Here is a 24734-nt window from a genome sequence, read left to right on the forward strand (position 1 = left end):
CAACGTCAGGGCGAGAGGGGACCCAAGGGTGTTTGACCAGATGCGATAGGAGGGAAAAGCACCAAAGTCCCCAGAGGTTGCAGTCCCGGCTCAGGCCTTCCCGGGGGGGCACTGTGAGAAAGAAATGCCACTCGGGAATGACGCCAGCGTGGCAGGGACTTGTTCGGAGGCTCTCGTCCAAGCGAGGCCATACCTAGTCATTACTGAGCGGGAGTGCTGGCAGCACACCTCCGAGTCCCTGCGTGTTCATCGCTGAGGTTGCCATGGGGAGCGGGAGGAGTCCGCTCAAGTTCAGCGACAAAGAGGGTTGGATCGGACTGCCTGCTCTTTACACCCGTGCAAGTGTCCAGATGTGAAGACACAAACCCCCCAACCTTCCAATCCGTTTCCAAGCTGCACAGTTGGTCTTACAAACAGCCAGCATTTATCAAAAGGCCTTTCCCATACTTCACGTGCACTTGAGCTCGTAATCTGTCGGAGTGGAATATTCATGAGAATGCATTACTTCCTTCACTCAGAAATGCGCGGTATTTTTTGCCAAGTGATTATTATTTCAAGGATGAGTGAAGACGAGGTAAGTTTAAGGGATACGGAGCATGAAGTATAAAGGGTTTCTGAGCCCTGGGAAGACAGCACCCAGAGAAGGCTTAGCGTCCACAAGAAGAGGTGACTCAGCTACTTCAAATGCTTGAAGGTTGGTATTCAGCCACATCCAACATACAAGGACTGCGGTGGGCGGAAACCCTCCTATTGGGGGGAAGGGATCGCCTTCTTGGTCTGAGGCACCCTGACTTTGGACCTGGTACTAAGTGGGAGATACAAATGAGAAACACACCCCTATCGGGAAGGACCATACAATCTACTAGAGGAAATTAAAAGCGTCAGAGAGCGGCGCTCACCACACACAGGCCCTGAGTCCCACCACAACGCCCAGCTGCCCCTGTCCTTCAGTTGAGAGCACATGACCGGTTTTAACCAGTGGACTGTGGCCAAACTAAACGGCATTGCTCACTTCCAATCCCTGGGTCTGAAGAGCAGCAACCCTGGATGGAGGCCGCGTGTTCAAGAGGCAGCGCCACAGGACGGAACTGGTTTGGATCCCGAGCCATTACCTAGAAGGGACCTACCCCAGAGGGCCAGGGCCGCAGCACCGTGTGTGTGAGAAACAAACGGGTACGTGTTAAAGCCATTGGGACTGGGGGCGTTTAGCTGCCACAACACAGCCGAACTTTGGCAAATACATAAAACCCACACAAAAACGAAGGAGAGAACCATTTACATCAGACCAGCGTTGGGCAGTGGAGGAAGGTTACATGATTGGCAGAGAGTGTGGAGAAGAGGAAGGAAAGGAAGAGTAAGATCTTGGAACTGGAGGGAGAAAAGAAAGTGTGTTTCACGGAGAGGGAACAAGAAGAGCCAGGCAAGAATTCTAAAAATGGATTCACAGAGGTCTGAACCCCCCCTTTCCTGCTTTATAATAAATCCTACAACCAAGCTGAGAGAGCGACGCTGCCCTTCAGTGAGGTTGGGGGAAGGGGGCGGTTTGTGTGGAAGTGACATTATCTATGATCTGTGGGGCCCCGACAGTCTAAGTTACCTTATTTTCCTATGTGCATGACTCAGTTTCCTCATCTCAACACGAGAGGCCGAGGACTGAAGGTGTTTACATGTCCAGCTCTGAGGCAGCCCCTGAGAGCGGGCAGCATGGCCCTCACGGATGCCTGCATTTCTCACCCTTCAACACATGTCAACCTGCACACAGCTGGTAGCTACTAACTTACCCACTTCCCAAGTGTTACTGCTTAACAACACCTATTAGGACATCGCTCCCTTTCCCGGAGAAGACGGAGCGCCTGCTTCCGCTGGGTGATTCTCTGTGCGGCCACACATGCGGCAGGTGTCATCACGCGAGTCTGAGCCTCTCAGCACAGCCCCGGGCGCAGGATAAACCCAGGACCTGGCCTCCCGGAGAGGAGCCTGTGTTCTATTATTCAACAACTTAGACACGTTACTTATGTCCCTGTTCCTCCGTTTCTCGTCTGTGAGACAAGAAAAGCAATGAAAGCAACTTCACGGGACCTTGGTAGGACTAAATGAGTGAACAGTGGTAAAGTCCTTCAACAGTGCCTGACACTTCATACATATTTATTTTTTAGGAAGGAAGGGAGGAAGGAAGGAAAACTTTTAGTCCTGGCTGATGTGGCTCAGTTACTGTCCCATGCACCGAGAGGTCACTGGTAAAATTCAGCTCAAGGCACATGCCGGGGTTGCGAGCTGGATCCCCAGTAGGGGGCGTGCAGGAGGCAGCCGACTGATGTTTCTATCTCTTTCTCTTTCTCTCTCCCTCTCCCTTCCTATTGACCTTTTTTAAAAAAAAAAACAAAAAAGTTAAAATGTTAGAAGTCCGTGAATGTCATTCTTGTGTCTCACTTCTAAGTTTGGTGCTCGCTCGTGTTTCTATCCACATTTGCTCCACATCCCAAAACAAGAAGGAAATTACAGGAGAAGCCCGTCCTTTAAAAAAATGACTTTCCAACACAGCCCCTTGGGTTCCCATCCTGAGCCCCCCCTGTGCCGGGCTCTGCGTTATCTTATCTGACCCTCGCAAGAACCCTCCAACTTCCATCTAACAGATGAACTCAGGAGAGCTCAGAATGTTTAAGTAACTTCCGTGAACTCGTGTTAACTAGGAAATAGCAGAGTTTCAAGAATCTTTGCTTGAGCCCTGGCCGGTTTGGCTCAGTGAATAGAGCATTGGCCTGGGGACTGAAGGGTCCCAGGTTAGATTCCGATCAAGGGCCCATGCCTGGATTGCGGGCTTGATCCCCAGTAGGGGGCATGCAGAAGGCAGGCAATCAATGATTCTCTCTTCCTCTCTCAAATCAATAAAAATATATTTTTTCAAAAAAGAATCTCTGCTTTACTCTCCACTACTCTCCCACACTGTAACCCACAGAACGGAAGAACCATGCCAATCAACCATGGGACCTCTTGACTCTCACCTACTCTCTTACTATTCCCTGTAGGATCGAAGAACCACACCAACCAATTCAATCATGGAACCCCTTTATATTCCGCCCAGACTCAGCAAACAGGGCTGCAGAGCTTAGGAAACCACACCAGCCTCTATGGGCAAATAACATGGGAACTCCCCAAAGACAGGAAAAAACGGGGCCCGTGAAAATGAACAACAAAGTTTAAGTGATCAATTTTGTCAGGTAGACAAAGGATAGCGATAACAGTATATAATACTTCTGTATTTTACAACTTTGTAGACTGTTCTTTTTTTAAGTATTTTTTATTGATTTCAGAGAGGAAGGGAGAGAGATAGAAACATCAGTGATGAGAGAGAATCATTGATCGGCTGCCTCCTGCACGCCCCCTACTGGGGATCAAGCCCAAAACCCAGACACGTGCCCTGACCAGGGATCAAATCCTGACCTCCTGGTTCATAGGTCAATGGTCAACCACTGAGCCACACTGGCCAGGCTGTAGTCTGTTCTTGACCTTCAGACATAGAAGTGGGTGCTAACCTTGTCGCCTTCACTCGCCAGAGCTCGAGTGAGTTGCAGAAGCGCCCTGACCCAGCACAGACATTCTTTGTGTGCCCTGGCGCCACACACAGGGGCCCGGGGGGCAGGCATGGTGCAAGTGTTCAGCTCATGGCAGACTTTCTCCCAGCAGCCGCCCGTCTCCGGCACGGGGAGCACGGGGAGCGGCTCCTAGGGCCCTGGCCGTGTGTCCGCTGAAGGAGCCAAGCGAGGAGCGTGCTGTGATCTCAGACCTCTAATAGGGTTCGCCCCTTCCCCCCATGGCCCGGTTTCTGAAGTCAGCCCTGAAACGAGCTATTCTTCTCTTCCTCAGATTCTCTCTCCTCGGATTATCCAAAATAATTCAATGTCCACCTTTCCCTTTGGGAAAATCAAAGGTTGACATGGCTGCCTTTTGAGCTCAAGCTGTTCAAGATCCCTTTCTTCTCTTCAAAAAGTTTCACTGATTTTGAAAGGTCTTATTGATAAAACGCAGAGAGAGAAACTCAGGGGAACAGGACAAAGAGAAAGGAGAAGAAAGAGAAAGAATAAAGAGGCCGGGAAAGAAAGAGAAGAAAGAGCGAGCCCGGGGGGAGAGGCGAAGGCTCCTGAACGTGCGGTTGCCGAGGGCTAGAGACGGTCCGTGAAACAATCGTGGGGTGTTATTTTTAAAAACCGAGGGGGAAATATTTACACAAAATCCAAATAACATTGCTCTTTGTTCCATGCTGGGAAACGACAATGTATTCAATTCGTTCGCTCATGAATTATTCTGCGTGATGCTGCCTGCTGGCGTCGTTAGCATTTCTGAGCTGAGTATTTAAGAGAATAAGGGAGGAATTCAGGAACTGAAGATAGAAATGAAGAATAATTTTTGGTTTTGTTTTTGTTGCTCCATGTGTCTGTTTGGGTGGTATGGGTCCCACCTTAGTGAGATGAGGGGGTTGGGGTGAGTGAAATGGGTGACATGAAACCTTACTCCTCTGGAAATTGAACCCTCTGCCTGTCACGTGTGTAGAGAAGTCACATGACTTTCAACAATCCTCTAACCTGTGCTCGTCAATGAGTGTCAAAGAAGAGATGCTACTATAAACACATCCCAGGAGTCAGTGGGGCCTGAATTACGTTTAGCAAGTTCTGTGTCCCAATGAGCAGCAGATTCACCCCAAGAGACATGACTTACCCGCAGAATTAACTCGGCCACAGTTGTCGACTCTTCCCAGACATTCTTTGTGTGCCCTGGCGCCACACTTGAAGCATAAATAGCCCTGGTAAAAGGTTCCTCTGAAAGGTGAAGCGGGAGACAGAGGGGTGAGCAGGCGCTGAGCTCTGCCATTACACAGTCATTAGTGCGAGAAAGAAAACGGGAGCACAGTGCCGTGTGCGAAGCCCCGGCAGGGGGCCTCCCGGGCCTGGGGACCCGTCCAGGTTCGAGGCCCAGGAGAGCTCTGTGGGGTCCACACCGTTAAGACAATATCCCCATGTCCGTCCCCCCCCCCCCCTCCAGGAACCTTGGGCTGGGACGTCAGGGGAGCCTGCAACGCTCAGCAATGAGGCCGGCTCCCTTAGGCTGGCCGCTGGCCGCGCGGAGCTCACCTGAGCAGCATCTGGCAGGCCTTGCAGGAGGTCACCCGGCTGAAGGTGTGCATCTTAAACTCGTGGAAATTGGAGTCGGCATGGTCTGGCCTTATGTTGGATCTGGAAGAAGGGAAGGAAGGAACTTCCTAAAGAAAGGCTCCCAGGGAAGGAGCAGTCCAGTCATCGGAAACGTGAGTTCATCAACATCCCATGGGGTGGAGATCTGATTCGAGCAAAAAGGCTCTTCCATACGCAACATTTCTAAAAGCCAAGGGTGTGTTTTGCCTTAAAGCGTGCACCAGAATCTCACTGTGTCAGAGCCAGCAGCCTGATCCTCCCTAGAATCGAGTGTTCCCAGAGAACTTTCCAGAATAGACACGGAAGTCAACCTTTCGGGGAAAACACAAAACGGGCTGGACAGTCATTTCTTGTGTCTGGCCACAGCCCTGAGCTATAAACTGGCTGGAGGGGGCGAGGGTGGGGCAGAGGGTCCCTCCACAGGGCCCGCCTCTGCAGAGGCGCAGGGCTGCTGTGACGGTCTGTAAAAGCGAACGAAATCATTTCACCAAACGTTTGAAACAAGGGACCAGTCTGAGCATTAAACACTTCCTCAAGGGTAGACAAGCAGTTCACTGAGGGAGGGAGGCAGCCAGTGCAGGCTTAACCAAACAAACAAACGAAACAAAAAACTTCCTCCTCGACAAACAATCCACTTTCCTTACAATCCAGGTAAAACTAAACAAACAAAAGCTATTACTTACATTTTTTAAATATATTTTTATTGATTTCAGAGAGGAAAGGAGAGGGAGAGAGAGATAGAAACATCAATGATGACAGAGAACCATCGATCAGCTGCCTCCTGCACGGCCCACTGGGGATCGAGCCCAAAACCTAGGCATGTGCCCTGACTGGGAATCGAACCGTGACCTCCTGGTTCATGAGTTGATACTCAACTACTGAGCCACACTGGCCAGGCTGTTTTATATTTTATGTACACATACACAAAAGTACACTAAGCCTACTGCCAACTGACATTCTCAGTGTGACAACCACAAGCTGATCATTATTTTATTTGACCTTCACGCCAATCCTAGCTGGGGGGGTGGGGGGTGGCGGGGGGGGGGGACTAATGATGTCACTCGTTTATAATCTAGGACACAGTTGCTTCTGTTAAGGCAAAGAAAATGGCAGGGCCAAGACCTCCAACCCCGGTCTGTGCTTCCCACCACAGGCAATTTCTCCTTAATATCCTTCGACTTGTGTGACCAGTAGGTCTGTGGAAACAGCTAAGTCTAGCCATTTCTAGAGGACTTTTTACATATCCGCCGTTTACCCAGGTCACAGACAAAAGCAGGAAAATTATTAAAGGGTACGTTAAATATGGATACAAAGCAGAGCTACACCTAGAGAGCCAAGACGATGCTCTCCGGGGTGTCTCAGCAATTTGCGGGGTTGCAGGGACAGCGTGAGACACGGATGAGCGGGGATGTCCCCTCTTACAGACTCGCAGCTCTCAGCCACGCGGAGCTTGGCCTCAGGAAGCAGAGCGCAGGCGGGCAGCCAGGCCTCAGACTCTGAGGTGCCGGGAGGAGCCTCATGAAAAAACATGCGCCAAGGCGATCGGAGCAGCAGGCAGGGGCAGAGGGGTCAGAGGTCAGCCCTCCACCCCGTGGGCTGAAGGGGAGCGTGCTACAAATGCAATCGCGCATCCGTGCCACCGGGGATGTCCCCGCTTCGGCTCCGGGTGACCTCTCTCTGTAGGAGACGACTCCCATGCATGCTGAGAGGCATTCGGTGCTGCTGATGACACACCAGAGAAAAGACAGGGATCTGGAAACAAAGCTCTCTTCACATTGTTCAGAAAACACTGGATTCTTCTTTTAAAAATATCTTTTTCTCATTGATTTCAGAGAGGAAGGAAGAGAAGATAGAGACAGAAACATTAATGATGAGAGAGAATCATGGATCGGTTGCCTGCTGCACGCCCCCTACTGGGGATCGAGCCTGCAACCCGAGCATGTGCCCTGACCAGGGAATCGAACCGTGACCTCCTGGTTCCTAGGTCAACGCTCAACCACTGAGTCACACCAGCCGGGCAACATTTGATGCTTGAGTCCATAAAGCTAAGCTTTGAAAGGTGCACCTAACCCCATTCCCTTAGCCAGGAAGGGCTGTTCATTCTCTGTGTGCATTAAAGTAAGAGTCATAGATGAATTGTCAGATAACAGCCGAGGTCCTGGGAACTTGAAAAATTCATCAGCCTGGAGTTTCGGGCTCTAAGTAGGTCTTCTTCAGGCAGAAACTCGTGTCAATGGGTCCCAAAGAGGGAAGAACTGGATTCATTTTAGAAACCGGCCTGGGACCTAGTGGAACCCCTTTCTCTCAAGGTCAATTCAAGTTGACCTTGGACCATTTCTACTTAACACTTTTCTGCCCACTAATGAGGAATAAGCTGACTTTTCAGAAGCCAAAAAGCTGAGAGGAGAATCGCAATGGGAGGTTAAGAAGGGAAGTCTGATAATAGAGAAAATAATCCTGAAAATGTCGCGAGGAGGGGTTGGCCTGGGGGAGATGAGACCGGAAGCGGCAGGTAGGACAGCAGGGGGAACGGCTGAAATGCTTGAAAACGCTAAAAAACGCTAACGGCACATGCACATGGCTTTTAAATTTTAAAATCAAACGCTAGAGAGTGAGGGTTAACTCCCTGACCCCGGGCGGCTCCTGGGGCACAGCGGAATCTGAAAGCAGAGCTGAGGGCAGGAGGCCGAAATCCCACCTGGGCTGCAATCCCAGCTCCGGAACCGGCAGTGCGACCTCGGGCAGTGGGCCAGCAGCACCCAGGAATACTCATCAACTCCAACTCCTGCAGCGGGGGAGGCGTGAAAGCGCTTAGGACTCAGCCTGGCCCAGGCCTGGGGACCGATGAGGACCGGCTAGCATTTGGGAATTGCTGACTCCAAACCCACATAGCAACGATGTGGTCAGCCTCGTGCTCTGTGAGAGGCAAAGGGTCCCTCGGTAGCCTTGGGACTGAGTCCCCGGAGGACTGCCCTTAGGAAGGCTGCTACATGCTCAGGGTCCTTGTGCCTGGAGCCACGTGTAATTATTTATTTTATTTATTGTTTTTTAAATATATTTTATTGATTTTTTACAGAGAGGAAGGGAGAGAAATAGAGAGTTAGAAACATCGATCAGCTGCCTCCTGCACAATCCCCACTGGGGATATGCCCGCAACCCAGGTACATGCCCTTGACCGGAATCGAACCTGGGACCTTCCAGTCCCCAGGCCGACGCTCTATCCACTGAGCCAAACCGGCTTCGGCTGTGTAATTACCTAAATTAAGCACGGTAAGGAGTGCGGTGACTCGGGGGAGGACAGGTATGAAAAAGTCCCGGGAATGACACCAAGTCAGTCACACCAAGGGCCCACTGAAGGGAGGTGTCAACACGCACGGTCTACAGCCGGCGGGGATGCAAACACCGAGGACAGGCTCAGTGGGTGCGCGTCGACCTAGGAACCAGGAGTTCGACTCCCGGTCAGGCACATGCCTGGGTTGGAGGCAGCCGATCAATGACTCTCTCTCTCATCACTGAGCTGAGACAGGGGCTCCAGCAAACCCAGGGCACTGCTGCTGGGGCTGCGGGCGGGCGGTGGGGCTGTGCCTCCTCCCTCCTCTTCCTCGTCTTCTCCATCGGGAGGTCTGATTGGATCTTCCCACATATATATGTAAGCGCCTGTGGAAGCTGTAACTTCTGTCTCTTAGAATGGGGGGCAGGGGGAGCGAGGAGGGGGGCAGCATACTCCTTCTGTAAGCGCCCAGAGAGTCCATAGACCCTGGGGTCTGTGTCACCCTCAGTTCTCTCACGGTGATGATGACACAGACAGAGGTAATACATACATGTGTCCCATCACGCGGGGTGGGCCGGCCATGTTTGACCCGTGAGTCATGTTAGCAGATCCCCATCTTACAGTCCAAGGAAGGTGCCTTTGGCCTGGGGAATGGAAGGAGGCGGTGCTGCCCTCCACGGTCTCAGCGGGGTGGCCCTTCTCAGAGGGATTTATTTCATTATTTCTTTAGCGGCACTAACTCCTGGGGAGGCCGTCAGGAGGCATCAGCTGCAGAAAGCTCCCATCTCCACGGAAACCAGACCCGGGCAGAGGAGCTGCCGTGGGCACGCTTCCCTGCCGTCCACTGAAGGGTGCAAACACCTGCTCCCAGGGGCCTGGTTTCACTGCGTGTTTTTAAAAAATATATTTTTATTGATTTCAGAGAGGAAGGGAGAGAGAAAGAGAGAGAAAGAGAGAGAGAGAGAGAGAGAGAGAAAGAGAAACATCAATGATGAGAGAAGCATCCATCAGCTGCCTCCTACACGCCCCACATTGAGGATCGAGCCCGAAACCTGGGCATGTGCCCTGACCGGGAATAGAAACGTGACCTCCTGGTTCATAGGTCAATGCCCAACCCCCGAGCCAGGCCGGCCGGGCTCATTAAGCTGCATTACGTGGTTACAGGAAAGGACTCAAGGCCGCGAGCGACAGCCCGGCCAGCTCTCCTGGGTCAGCATCCCCACGTCAGCGAGGACAGCTCTGCGTCAGTGACGCTCCTCGTGCTCGAGACGCCCCTTCCCGGCAGTCACAACTTCGTGCCTCTCATTTCATCTGAACGTGCCCTTCCTGGAGACCTGGGAGGAGACGGGAGACGATGCTGGTGTCCCGAGTGGGCCCAAGCGGGGGTCTTCCTGAAGGGCGCATGTGGGGCGACATTCTGACTGTGGCGGCACGTGCTTGGGCATTTTCGGGGTGTCCCCAGCCTGCCGGGGTCTGTTCGGACACTGGTTCGCCTTCTGGGCAGAACGACTAAGGTACCGTCCACAGAGCATCTCCGTGCTGGTTGCCCGCACGCACGTTTGTGTCTTGGAGAGATGACTTGCTCTAAAAGCCACCTTTTATTCTTTCTCCTTGAAAGGCTTTCGTTGCCAGCTTTCAATGTGAAGAATTTGTTTTTGGCTATGAAATCCATGCGGACGCCAAACATGGCCCTGGGCTGAGCTGAGTCTCGGGGTGCTGACCTGGTCGCATGAATCCCCCACGATGAGCCGGCTGCTCTGTCCCGAATCTCACGTATGGTTCGCGCAGGGAGCTGGACCTGTGTTGGCAGCGCTGGCAGAAGCAGGACACGGGACAGTGCTCAGAACATCTCAGCTGTCATTAGGGAGAGCCTTCGAGTCGCCGGTTTGATCCAAAAACATGCAAAAGCAAGCCATGCATGACAAAGCACTGGCAAATACGACATAATATCCTTGCTCTGTGGTCGCCTGGTGGGGCCCCACGCCTGTCCTTTCTCTCGGGGTTTAGGTGATGCTTATCTGACATTTCTCTGGCATCCCCAAGCACGCTCTTAAGGAGAGCGAAGTCACAGGCAGGAGGGAGAACGGCCACCTATCCGCTTCCATCAGCAAATCAGCATCGCTCTGCTGAAAACGAAGCGCAAATAAAAGGGCTCCGCTGAATGAGTGTGGGTCTCCCCCAGCTTTTATACCAGAGCCTTTGATCTGTTGTTTTTTTCCTTCTTTTTCTTTTTAATATATATTTTTTATTGATTTCAGAGAGGAAGGGAGAGGGAGAAATAGAAGAGAGAGACAGAAACATCGGTGATGAGAACCGTTGATCGGCTGCCTCCTGCACACCCACACTGGGAATGGAGCCCGCAACCTGGGCATGTGCCCTGGCCAGGAATCGAACTGTGACCTCCTGGTTCATGGGTTGATGCTCAACCACTGAGCCACACCGGCCATGCTTCATTATTCTTTAAGTCGTTCCTTGCCTCATCCCCTAAGAGAATTGGCATTCAAGGACAGGAGCCTCATATTTCTAAGCACAGTGCTACACTTTTGATATTTGTCTCAGTAAATCTTCACAAAGCTTAGAAGGGGCCACATAGCTCCCAATGGACTGGAGACCCCCCCCAGCCCCCCAACGCCCAGGCCCCTTTCAGATGCCTCGTGGTAAGGCCTGCTTTTTCCCAGGCTTTTCCCCAAAGAGTTTCTTGTCCCCATGGCCAGGAAGGAATAAAACCGATGTTCTATTAAACTCCGTTTCTCTCTCCTAACTGGAAACTGCAGGCCGACTTCCTGCCTCTCCCTTCCCTTCTCCCCGACAGTCAGGGCCACCAGAAATGAAATGCATCTGTTACCGCACGCACGGGGCCTGCTTGGTGTAGCCTTTGACTAATGACTGGCTGGTGGGAATCAACTCGGGGATCTGTGCTTTGATAGCGCATTAATAATATATGTGCGTTAACGCTCCTTCTCGGAGAATATTTGAGCTCTGACATATCGAACCCTGGCTTTTTAAATTAAAGCGGTTGCTGTGGGTGCATTTTAAAAGCCGATGGCGTGGGAAGAGGGCTGCATGCCTAGCACACAGCCTGAGGTCAGGGCTCCCTACGCGGGCTCTCCCTGGCCTGTTTAATTGTGGTGAGGGCTGGGTCGGTTCCTCAAGGGCCGCGGTGACCTGACCATCTTCCAGGCTGAGGAGGAGCTAAGCTGTTCTGTGGGCTGTGATTTACTAGAAGAAACGCCATAGTGCAGCGGTTCTCAGCCTTCTGGCCCTTTAAATACAGTTCCTCATGTGGTGACCCAACCATAAAATTATTTCCGTTGCTACTTCATAACTGTCATGTTGCTACTGTGATGAATCATCATGTAAATATCTGATCTGCAGGATGGTCTTAGGCGACCCCTGTGAAAGGGTCGTTCCACCGCCAAAGGGGTCGCAACCCACAGGTTGAGAACCGCTGCCATAGAGCAACCTCCTGGATTGTCTGCTCGCCACAGAGGCTGGGAATAATGAACCAGACGCTACTGTGGGTCCTTCCCGCAGGAAGGATCAAGAGGAAAACGACAGTGTTTTTTCCATGCACAGATACATACAAAAACGCAGCAGCAGCAGCAGCAGCTAGGCCACCAACTTCCGCCACACACAAGAATAAACTCAAAACGGATAAAAGACTTAAATGCTAAGTCGTGAAACCATAAAAATCCTAGAAGAAAATATAGGCAGAAAAATCTCAGACATCTCGCATAGTAATATGTTTACGGATACATCTCCTAGGGCAAAGGAGACTAAGGAGAAAGTAAACAAATGGGACTACATCAAAATAAAAAGCTTCTGCACAGCAAAGGAAACCATCCACAACACGAACAGGGAGCCCACTGTATGGGAGAATGTATTTGGCAATGATACATCTAATAAAGGGTTAATATCCACAATATCTAAGGAACTCATACAACTTAACAAAAGAAGACAAACAACCCAATTTAAAAATGGGCAAAGGACCTAAACAGACACTTCTCCAAAGTGGACATACAGAAGGCCAAGAGACATATGAAAAAAATGCTCAAAGTCACTGATCATCAGAGAAATGCAAATTAAAACGACAATGAGGGTTCACCTCATACCCGCCAGAATGACTACCATCAACAAATCAACAAATGACAAGCCTTGGTGAGGATGTGGAGAAAAGGGATCCCTCGTACACTGCTGGTAGGAATGCAGACTGCTGCAGCCATTATGGAAAACAGTATGGAGTTTCCTCAAAAAATTAAATATGGAACTGCCATTTGACCCAGTGCTCCTACTTCTAGAAACCTGAACCACCAGTCAGAAAGAATGTATGCACCCCTATGTTCAGCGCAGCACAATTTACAATAGCGAAGAACTAGAAACAGCCCAAGTGCCCATCAGCAGATGAGTGGATAAAAAAGCTGTGGTACATCTACACCATGGAATACTATGCAGCAGTAAAAAAAGGTCTTACCATTTCAGAGTGCATGGAGGGACCTGGAGAGTGTGATGCTAAGTGAAATAAGCCAATCAGAGAAAGACAAGTGTCACATGATCTCACTCATATGTGGAATCTAAGTAACAAAATAAACTGATGACTAGAGTGGATCCAGAGACATGGAAGCATGGAACAGAGTGTGGAATCTCAGAGGGAAGGCGGGGGAGTGAGGGTGGATGAGAGGTAATCAACCAAGGACCTTATATGCATATATGCATAACCTATGGACACAGACAATGGGGTGATGAGGGCCTGGGCCGGGGGTGGGGCGCAGGCTGGAGGGGGTCAATGGGGAAAAGCGGGAACACATGTAATATTTTCAACGGTAAGGTATTATTTTTAAAACGATGAAAATGACGCTTGGTGACCCCGATGACTGTGCAGGGGCCCCGGCTGGCACTGTTGTCCCTGGTCTTGCGAACACTTTTCTATCTGGTTCTGTAGCTAAGCAGTCTTTTTGCTTCTGGCATCAGCCTGTGCCAGTGGGTAAGGAGTCCCTGCTGAGCCTTTCCCTCAGGACAGCTGATGGGGGGACGTCCTGTGTTGGATACATGCCCACATGTCTACCCATACAGTTACATGAACCAAACACGCCCACAGGCATGTCTCTCCTCACCAGCGTTTTCTCAGCCTTGCTGTCTGGGGTCCCACTGTCTACAGAGGAACTTACCGAAAGGAACAGGATGGGCAAGTCGTCGAGTGATGATTTCTCTCCTCTCGGGGCTACTTCTCATGAGTGGGTTCCTTTCCCATAAAACTGGGGCGTCAACCTTTCTCCCCTCTCCCTGTCCAGGGGCCAGTGAACTTGGGGTGGAGGAGGCCATCTCCACCAGCCTTCCCCAGCGGGTCTGAGGAGTCGGGCCGCTAGTCCACCAGCCATTTGGCCTCACGGGTGTATCTTCACAGGCGCGCCTGATCCTGCATCCTCGATTCTGGCATGAAGCCTTGCAGTTGCAGGATCGAGTGACATCCAAAGCGAATTAGAAATTTAATTAAACTTCTTGCTGGTTCAATTGTTGAATGTGTTGCACAGCCCAACTTGGCCATTCCATAATCAATGATAATAAAACTCCCCTTAGCTGGAGTTTATTGGGGGTTTAAAATGGCTCAAAAGGGTACTGATGCTTTAAGAGACCCCTGGTTTTGTGGCATTTCAGCGTAAGAGACTGGGTGTTGCAGCCTGAGGTTCGTACTGACTCAGGACACTGACACAGTCTGAGTGAGGGGAGCTACAGCTGGTCTCAGGGCTTCTGTTTAACTTAAAGTACGGCGACTGGCCATTTTGAATATATCACCAGAGAGGCTGACCATCTGAATATGGGACTGTTGGGGAAACAGCCAAATATTAATTTTAGATGTTTATTAGTAGACTGTTCGCAATTGGGTTTTAAATTCATTTGGAAACTGAGAATTCACATTTATGTAAAATTGCCAATAAACCCGATTTCATGAAGGTGTTTGGAGGTTAAGTGCCTAATGGTTAGTGTAAGCATTGGGAATCGTTGGAATCATCTGGAGGAAAGGGAAGGCAGCAAGGATGACGTTAACAATGAATAGTAACGAAAGCTTAGAGAGTCTGAGGTTTCACTGCGCAGACCTGAGTCGTCATCCCACAAACAGAGCAGGCCCATGTGATCGAACTTACCATCTTTTGTGGGGTTTTGTGTTTGTTTGTTTGTTTGAGTCTTTAGTAATAAAAGAATATACAAAGCCATCCCAGAGACCAAAAACAATGAGATAAATGCAGACAATCAGCCTCAGTCACTGCCTAGTATACTTTCCTTATCAGACAAGCTAAGACTTATTACCACCAAATGCTTATTTTTGGAACAGTCTGTGAACATACCGTCTCGCAAAGCCAAAGGAATTGGCCGAGAACCCGCGATCAAAAAGCACACAGAATGTGTGATCCAGGAGGCTTTCCGATGACTAGCTTTTACCGAGGAGGGCTTTTCGATATTAAACACCTAATAAGCCAAAGTATTATTGTGTAGAGAATGGATTGATTACTTTAATCCAGCCATTTTCACCCAGAGTGCCGCAAGAATTTTTAAAACACGCAATCCCTGTCCGTTCAGACAGGGGCACCTCTTTTCCCTTAGGTTGTCAAATCAAAAAACCACAACAGCCAACACATCAAAAAGTCATACCTATCCTCTGTCATATTGGAAAAATACATATATTTTTGGTGTGCCGCAGAATTGTAGTAGTTGGTTAATTGTGCCGGGAGAAGAAAAAGGCTGAAAATCACTGCTTTAAATCAGTGACTTCATCTGACAGTTCTGAAATGGCAATGAGCCAAGCGGCCAGTAGTGGGCGGCACTGCTCCATGAAACATGCCCCCTGGGGCCAGAGCACAGACACCAGGAGAATTCTGGTAGCCTGTGTGAGGACCGGACCACACAATTCTGCTTTGTAGAGACTTATCTTGTGGGAGCCACTTCTTTGTCGGAATAGACTGATGGATTTTTTTCTGTTTGCATCTTCCTCTTATGCTTTCCCTTGTTGGAAGCAGAAATACTTTGCAAATATCAGAGCTCAAATTTTTAAAAGATCATTGATTTTTTTTTCCCCACAGCCCTGAAGGTAGGCTGTCCACCCATCATCATCTGTGTCTGAGATAGAGATATTGATAGCACAATATTAAAATCTTTCGTTAGAGAATTTGTTTTCATCCAACGATAACCTCTATTCCAAGGTTTGCGCTTGCCTTCATTTGTTAGAATTGCTATTTAAAAGTACTGACGTACAGTCCGGCTGGCGTGGCTCAGTGACTGAGCATCAACCTATGAGCCAAGAGGTCACGGTTCGATTCCTGGTCAGGGCGTATGTCCAGATTTTGGGCTCGATCCCCAGTAGGGGGTGTGCAGGAGACAGCCGATCAATGATTCTCTTTTTCTTTCCTACTCTCTAAAAAATCAATAAAAAATCTTTATTTAAAAAGTCTTCTCATTGTATTATTCACTTTCTTTATTTCATATTTTACCCAACTTGGCCTTATTTCTGGGACAGTTAAAGAAACTGTCTGATGCTCAAGGTCAGCGATTTTAAAGTGGTGTGCCGCAAGAATCTTTAAAACATGCGATACCTGAATCTTTAGTCAGGGGCACTGACCTCTTTTCCCTTAAATCCTGGTGGGAAACTTTCTTTCTGCCAACAGCCATTTGCAGCTTTCAAACACTGTTCAGCTCAGTAGCTGTCCCAGCAACCTCCACAGCAAAAATAAACTACAGCCCGGCCGGCGTGGCTCAGTGGTTGACCATCGTCCTATGAACCAGGAGGTCCCACTTCAATTCCCGGTCGGGGCACAGGCCCGGGTTGCAGGCTCCATCCCCAGTGTGGGCGTGCAGGAGGCAGCCCATCCATGATTCTCTCTCATCACGGATGCTTCTATCCCTCTCCCCCTCTCCCTTCCTCTCTGAAATCAATAAAAATGTATTTAAAAATAAAAATAAAACAAAGCATCCCTCTCCTGCCCTATCCAAGCGGGGGGCCGCTGCTCTCCCTTCGCTCGGCCTGTCCTGCGGAGCTTCGCCAAGCGGCTCCCTGCGCCTTTCACCGCTGGAGGTGGTTATGGCCGCAGGAGGCCAGCGCCCGCGGGGTGTCCTTGGAGAGACGGCTGAGGCTCAGGGGCTGAGGCTGAGGCCGCCTCCGGGAGAGGATCTGCGTTCCTGGGTCCTGCCTGTGCACTGGCATCCGTGCTCTCCTGGCGTCTTTTTCAATGTCCTAAATTAAGAGCTGTGGTCACGCCTTAGAGGTGAGTTGCAATTTTTTTTTAAAAAAATAAAAGCAATCCACTCATCCTATAAACAGCAGAGCGGCATCTTCTCTACATAGAACTGGCGAGCATGGCATCGGCCTTCAAGTATCACCTCCCTCGGTTTCCCGCCGCCCTCCCCCTGACGCCGCCCTCTCCTTCCCCGCGCTCCACTCCTCAAAGCAACACCCCAGGATGTCCTCGGAGGACTCGGGGGCCCGTGTCAATGCTGAAGGGACTGAAGAAGCCGGCGGGGGAGCCCCCCAGGCTCCCGGCTGCTCATGGGGCCTCCTGAGCACCACAGGGTGCCTTGGTTTCCTTTTATTCTCACAGTGAGAATACCAGAACTACAGATAATGGGATTAAAACAGCAAAATGTGAGCCGTGGGCGACGTCTTAAGCTTCAGGACTTACTGGATTATTCTATTTTTCCGAGCGCAAGACAAGCGAGGTCTCAGGGCCCTGCAAAGGGGGATGTGTGGCTTTCCCGCCGAGCGAGCTTCAAAGAAGAGGGGCGGGAAGGAAAGAGTGGATTGTCCTGATGCCTGAGCACAACCCTGAGCAGAGTGTTATTTAAGGTCATTCTTTAAATAACTTTTTCTTTTTTAAAGATATTTGTAGATTTCAGAGAGAGGGAGGGAGAGGGAGAGAGATAGAAACATCAATGAGAGAGAATCATTGATCAGCTGCCTCCTGCACCCCCACACTGCGGATCAAGCCCTCAACCCGGGCATGTGCCCTGACTGGGAATCGAACTATGACCTCCTGGTTCATAGGTTGATGCTCAACCACTGAGCCACACCAGCCAAGCCATAACCACCCACCTTGTGGAGTCTTATATGCAGTGTTTAGCTGCCTGACTTATGGCAACTGAACAAAATACAGGGTGGGGCCAAAGGAGGCTTCCAGTAGTGAGCACCCAAAACCCAGGATGTGTTCTTGGATTACTATTTATTAATTATCGTGTTATTGTCCACAGGAACAACTATAAATCTACATTTGCCCCATCCTAGCATATAGGCCAAGTCCGTATGTCTGCTCTGGGCAAGAAACGTAACTGCCCTCCACTGCAGATCCTCTGCTCGCCTAACGATGCCACGTTCGCACAAGACCCCGGAGCAAACACAGCCTCGCATCTTCCCCACAGAAGTAAAGGCGCAAGCTCGGCGCTGCCTTAGCACCTCAGCCCCAGCCCGGCGTCCCGCCATTCCCATCCCACCTGCTGACGCCGGCGCCCTCTGCCACCTGAAACCTCACGGAGGAAGCGCACGAACGAGGTCTGGGATTCGGCCTGGGCAGACGTTCCCGAGGTCACCACTCGTGCCCCAAACCGAAGGGGTCAGCAGTACAGCCGCTGAGTGAATGCCCAGAGCTATTCACCTCTTGTGTTTCATTAGTGCGATAAAGAACAGTAAACCGCAAGGACTAGAGGAGTGTCCTGGGGGTGCCCTCGAGAGTTAGAAGTCCCCACGGTAGAGCCCTGGGATCCTAAATACAAAACAACGCTAGTAACAGCAGGTCTGCTACTGTGGGGCACCACGCGCCTGTGGGGCTGCCTGGCCGGCCCTCGCCTCGCCGGACTCCGCGGTTCAGATCACGCTTGTCCCCATTTTACAGGGGAGGAGACTGAGGCTCCGCAGGGTGAGGTAACTTGGCTGGGACTCTGCAACCGCTCATGGTGGTGCTTATCGCTGAATCCGGGGCAGTCTATAAGCTTTAAAATGTTTTCCCTGCACAATCCTATCAGTTGTATTTTCTCACTGCAGAACTACAATAAAACAATCTAATCCTACCTCCATTTTATAAAAACAGGAGCATTTCTTAAAACAAAGCAAAGGAAAAGAAGACAGAAAGAGAACCTGGTAGAATTTGTCTGCAAACGATACGTAATGCTAGAACACAAATGAAGCCGCTGGCGGACGTGTGGGTGTTGTTTCTCTGAGTTCCACCTTCACTAACAGTCTCCGTTTCAGGGTGACCTGTGTGCTTCCACAGCCAGGTCAGCATCCATAAGCATCAAGACGGAAAGGAGCTCCCCCCGCCTTCCCCGACCCCCGGCCCCCAACGGCATGTTCTTGTGTAATTACATCTCTCCACGCCCTGCCTTTGGGAACAGGTCTGAATTATTCCCACCTCTTTGTTGAGCTGCGACTTTAATCAGAGGAAAGAAGCCTGAAAGATGCCAAGCTCTGAAAGCCTGCATTCAATCCGCCCAGCAATTTCTCCAGGATTCAAACAGTAAATGAGTTAAAAACAAACAGGTGGGAGGGGAATCAATCTTTCTATTACAGACAAAATACGTGCATGGATGTATATATATGTGTGCACATGTGTTTGGGGGGAGGGAGTGATTTCTGTTCGATTAAAAAATGCGTATATATTAAAAACATGGTAATAACATTAAGAGTTTATCATCAGAATAATTCTTTTCGTGGGTGCTGAAAGCTGAAGAATTAAAATACGCCCAGGAGGAAAATTCAAACCGAAGGCCAGAGCGCCCTCTTTCTTTTTCTTGAAGAAATTCACCCAAACCTCTGTCCTCGGAGACCCAGGTCGCTAAGCAGAGAGCCAGCAGCACAAGGCCCCTGCCTCTGTCCCTGCAGCCTCTACACACGGGCCACATTATTCATAAGAGAGGGGAGCAGTAGGGAAGAAGCACTTTTAAAAGTAGAAATACTCACAAAGCCATTTCAAACTGTTCCAGCCATTTTTTCTTTAAATCTTTTGTTTTGCAATAAAATTCTAACCCATTGTGTCCTTGGGTATGGATGAGGTAGAAGCCATAAGACCACTGTTAAAATTAATATTCCTCAGGTTAATACGAATCATGCATGAGTAACATCACATTCCCAAATTCACTACACCACCATCATCATCCTCCACAGACTTCTCGTAACGTTAAACTGTGGCCAATCAAGATCCCCGCAGTCAACTTCACATCTACAACCGTTTCTATGCCAAAGGCGTCTCTGTCTGGGTCACTAGCATTTGGGATGAGCCTATCAGCTGTGACACTGTCCCATGCCTTCCCCTAATCAATTCCAGAAACAGAAACTCCTGAACCGATGCGCTACCCCTCCCGGGAATGGAAGAGCACATATCCTTGAATGTTCACAGTCATGAGGGAACCGCAGTTATGAATCTCCAAGAATTCACCTTTTTGTTTTCTTTATCCGTTGTAGGGTTGTTGGCTATTTTGTACTGCTGGAGATCTATTATTTCCTTCATTTCATAGTTGTCACCTTTTCTTTTACATACAATCACTGCCAAGTCGAATAAGAAGATGTGCCTGAGAGAGAGAGAGAGAGAAAGAGAGAGAGAGACTGATTTAAAATGGGTTGGAAGCATGTGTTAGTTCTTCCCTTATAAACTGAATTAAACCACACAAACATTTTTCCTTTTGAGTTGAAGACAATGGCAGTGCAGCACCCTGAAAAGAATGAACTGTGAGCATCGTGCCCTTCACTACCCTTAACTAAATGAGTGGGCTCGCTGTTCCTCAGTTTCCTTATTTAAAAACAGGAAAAAAAATTTTGTTTATTTGTTTTTTTTGTTTTGTTTTGGTTTTTGTTAATCCTTACCCGAGGATATTTCCCCATAGATTTTTAGGGAGAGTGGAAGAGAGGGAAAGACAGAGAGAAACATCAATGTGAAACATTGATTGGTTGCCTCCTGCACGACCCTGACTGGGGCCCGGGCCAGGGAGGAACCTGCAACCAAGGTACATGCCCTTGACCAGAATCGAACCCAGGACCCTTTGGTCCGCAGGCCGAGGCCTATCCACTGAGCCAAACTGGCTAGGGCAAAAAAAAAGGGAAAATTTTAATAAGAACAACAGGCACACTTAACATAGCTATAACAAACAACTGAGCCAGGCCAGTGTGGTTCAGTGGTTGAGCGTTGACCCATGAACCAGGAGGTTAGGATTCAATTCCCAGTCAAGACACATACCCGGGGGTTTGCAGGCTCGATCCCCAGTAGGGGGCGTGCAGGAGGCAGCTGATCCATGATTCTCATGAATTATTGATAGTTTTATCTCTCTCCCTTTCCCTTTCTCTCTCTGAAATCAGTAAAAAATATATTTTTAAAAAAGAAACAAAGAGATTAGCCATAAAAAGTGTTGCCCTTGAACCATTACTTTTGTTTGAGTTTAAAAGCTAACCATTTACAGAATAATGTGAATGAAAACAACGGCAGTTAGCTTCTACTGATGTTATTAGGAGTCCGCCCGAATGGCTTCCACAAGGATGACTGACACAATGTAAACCCCCGTGGCCATCCGGGGAGCGAGATGTTAGTATTGCCATTTATTGGGGGGGAAACTGAGGCTTGGGGAGCTCATCTGCTGAAGGTCACGCTGCTAGTGGGGTGCTGAGCGGGTGCCCACCTGGCCCAACGGTGGGCCCGTGCCCTTCCCCTGCGGCTGCGCCTGGTGGTTAAGGCAGGAGCCACCTGAACCACCGCCTGAGAGGTACAGGAGCAAAGCGCAAACTAGAGGAAATTGAGGTTAAATTTACATGCTGCTATTTCTCCTTTCTTATTAAAAACAACATAACTGGGTAGAAAAAACTATCGTTCCATCATCCGATACCAATCCTCATACCTTTTCGAAAACTCTCTGTGATTTATACGCACGCATTTTTGAAACTATGACAATGGTACATTCGTGCAGCCTTAGCACCTGCATCCCTTTCAAAGCCTGTTTTTCTGGAGATGCTAAAAGGATGCCTGTCTCCTGGAAGCTACCTGTGGAGCCTGGGTACCAGGTGGAAGCAAAAGCTGATGCTGCCCCCTGCTGGCTGGCTTCCTCATCTGCAAAGGTTCCAGAAAAGGGCCACTTCAACCCAGTGATAACCACATATAATTTGGGACACCAGGCCACGCTCACTCATCTCCAGGGACCCCACCTGCCAGCTCCCCTCCAGAAAGGCTCACCCACGCAGTGATCCTCGCTCAAACATCTTCCTTCGGACATTTGGTATCATTTTCGTTATTTTAAAATGCAGACCCCAAAAATGAAACAATTGTGTGTGATGGTAGTTACCTGTGCTATGGTGCCTCTACCTCTCCTCTCAGTATCGTGTGCACTTTCTTTGACCCCAGCTGACATTCTCTAGCTGCCACTTCCTACTCAAGAACTTAGACAAACCAACAGACAGCAAGCAGAGGGACACCACCTACGGAGTCTACGTGGGGAACGGTTAGGGAACGGAGGCTGGCTTGCCCCTCCGGTTTCTTCCTTCGTGGCCTGGTTTTGCCCGGAGGAACTGTTTCTGAGGCCTCCCCAGGCTCGGATACGAAGGGCTTATTCTGAAAGTGCCCGCCCCCCTTCCTCACCGTTCTTGCTTTGTGTGCTTGTCCAGAGTGGTGATTCGGATCTCCCCGTCTCCCTGGGGCCGGCCAAACAGCAGCACTGGTTGGTTCTAAAACAGAAAATGTACACACCTCAGTGTTTCATAATCACATTAAAAAAAGACAGAAAATCTCAGTGAGGTTGTGTATTAAGAACAACTACTGTTACATGACAGCTTTTATCCCTTCACGCTTTTAGCACCCTTACTCTACAAGGCTCCGGTCCACACGATACACTTTCAAAAACAGCCTGTCCTTGGCCCTCCTGGGAGGCAGGCTGAGGACATTAACTAATTTTACTTATAACCCTAATGAGGAAGGCAGCTACCCAAAGAGAGAATTCACCCTAAGAATTCAAGTCACGAGGAAGGTGCAGGAACTAGCATTTCCTGAGCATCCACTCTGGCTCAGCCACTGTAACAGGGCGAAATGGCATAGACCTGGCCCTCATGGAGCTCCTAGCCAGTGGGGAAGTAAGTCTGTATTTACAAATGCGTGACTGCCATGAAGGGCAGCATGCAGGGCCGGGGACCCACTTTGGTTTAAAGAGTCAAGGAGGGTGCCCCTGCTTAGAGATCTCAAGTTCTGACTTAGCCCGCCGGCTCCGTGGCGGAGCGTCGGCCCATGGACCGGAGGTCACGGTTCCATTCCCGGTGGGGGCACATGCCCGGGGTTGTGGGCTCCATCCCCAGTGGGGGGGTCCCCACCACCAGTAACACTGTGGCTTCTGCCTGGAACCCCTTCCCCCGAATCCCTGTGCTGCGGCTTCTTCTTAGACTTCAGGTTCCAGGGGCCACCACCTCAGAAGGGCTTTTCTAACCATCATATCTAAACGAGGCCTCCCCTTTCCATCCCTGTTGTATCGCCCTGTTCACAGCACTATCTCAAAATAGCATCTTTAAACTATCCTTTCCCTGTCTCCTCCACCCTGAGACCATGGGGCTCAGAGTTCCAGCCCCAGCCCCAACCTCAAGGCCAGGCGCACAACAGTCACCCAGCACATACACATAAAATGAGTAAATGACGGGAATCAGCAGGAGTATGTACGGCGGTGAGGGCGCCGAGGTCTAGGATCTGGATGGCTGGGGAGAAGCTGTGTGATTAAGGTGAGGGGACGGTGGGGGCAGAGCCATCCGTGTGGACGTGGCCAAACAGGAACAGGGAAAATAAACTAGAATTAGAAAATGGAAAGTAAAGTGTCTTTTCTTCAAAAACCACAGGTGGTGGGGTAGGGACGCTGGACGGAGTGGCCATGACCCACCAGGTTTTCTATGGAGAGCTGGAACTGCCTGATCTCACGCAGGGTCTCGTTGTCTCTCTTCACTTCGTTCACGTACTGTGCCAAGTCCTGCGGAGGGAAGAGAACGGGCCAAAAAGAAGGGCCATGAGACGGGAGGAGAGAGGAGAGCATTCCCTTCAGGAGCGGCAAAAGCACCCGTGGCTTTTCGATGGCCCTCGAATCAACCAAAGCTGCTCACCAAGAGCAAGTTAAAAATGTCTGGAGGACAGCCCGGCCGGCGTGGCTCCGTGGTTGAGCATCGACCTATGAACCAGGAGGTCACGGTTCAATTCCAGGTCAGGCCACCTGCCAGGTTGCGGGCTTGATCCCCGGTGTAGGGTGTGCAGGAGGCAGCCGATCAATGATTCTCTCTCATCATTGCTGTTTCTCTCTCTCTCCCTCTCCCTTCCTCTCTGAGATCAATAGAAATGTTGTTGTTTTTTAATGTCTGGACGACAGCTGGGAAGACCGAAGAGGTGTCACTTACCTCACCCTTGAGAAGAACAGGATTTAAAAAAAAAAAAAAAAAGTGACCCCACGCAGAACAACAGAAAGGGAACCAGGTCAGGATAACGTAGGTTCCAAACACATTACCGACGACCCTGAGAGGAGGACCTGTCAGGCGGGTTGGCGGAAGGGCAGAAAGGAGGGCTCGGCGAGGGAGGGAAAGGTAACTAAGTTAGACCAGGAACCCGCAGGACTGTTCTCTGCCATCAGCTCGCGTCTCTATTCCTGGGAGCCTTCGATCACGTCTCCTTTGAAAGCAGAGGGGACGGAGGCGAGAGAGCAGAGAACTCGGGGAAACGGGGCGCCATGAACACGGCCCCCCGGCTCCCCGGGCGCCGCCTATTTTTAAATGTCTGCTCTCATTTCGGAGGAAACAGCAGCTCATCTTCCGCCCGGCGGCCAGCTCTTTTTGTTGTACGCGCTCTCCATTCCCTGTGTTCTGGGGCCCTTTTCACCGTCTCCATCCCCTTCAGTTCATCTGACGCAGCGGGAACAGAACTCGGACAAAAGGCAGCTCTGAGCTCTGTTCTAAATGAAAGTCTGACTTTTCGGGGCCTGTATCTATAAATGATCTCTTACAATTAGACCCTTGGTATGACTTTTTGTAACAATCAGTAACTGGGTGATGGGCCCTGACGGGGTGGGTGCAGAGCCGGCGGACAGCTGGGCTCGCTGGGAAACGGCCCAGAGACACGGAGAAGCATCACCACCGTCTCACAGACGGCTCGAGTTTTGCTCTGAGGACACATTTGCTTCTGTTTTAAATTAGGGACGAGTATTTCCTTCACTGTCCAGCACAGCGTGGAAGCTGGGTCTTAGAGATCCCCCATGTGCTCAGAGAGTCTGCCTCTGTCTACTCGTCATGCTTGACTTCCAGGTTTCCCTGA

At 50.1% G+C, this 24734-nt stretch overlaps 1 protein-coding gene across 1 annotated transcript in view; it reads right to left on the bottom strand.

Moving 5' to 3' along the window:
• VAV3 (vav guanine nucleotide exchange factor 3) overlaps positions 1 to 24734 on the bottom strand; it is a 164795-nt gene that overhangs the window by 77453 nt on the left and 62608 nt on the right. The window contains exons 12-17 of the mRNA XM_081112007.1: positions 23323 to 23409; positions 22047 to 22132; positions 19866 to 19998; positions 19391 to 19500; positions 5127 to 5228; positions 4714 to 4814 (exon numbers count right to left, since the gene is read on the bottom strand). Coding sequence (XP_080968133.1) covers positions 4714 to 4814; positions 5127 to 5228; positions 19391 to 19500; positions 19866 to 19998; positions 22047 to 22132; positions 23323 to 23409 — 619 coding nt within the window. The remainder of the gene's footprint in view (positions 1 to 4713; positions 4815 to 5126; positions 5229 to 19390; positions 19501 to 19865; positions 19999 to 22046; positions 22133 to 23322; positions 23410 to 24734) is intronic.

The sequence above is a fragment of the Myotis nattereri genome, assembly GCF_964212035.1.
Source record: "Myotis nattereri genome assembly, chromosome: 18".
In the NCBI taxonomy this organism is placed as follows: Eukaryota; Metazoa; Chordata; class Mammalia; order Chiroptera; family Vespertilionidae; genus Myotis; species Myotis nattereri.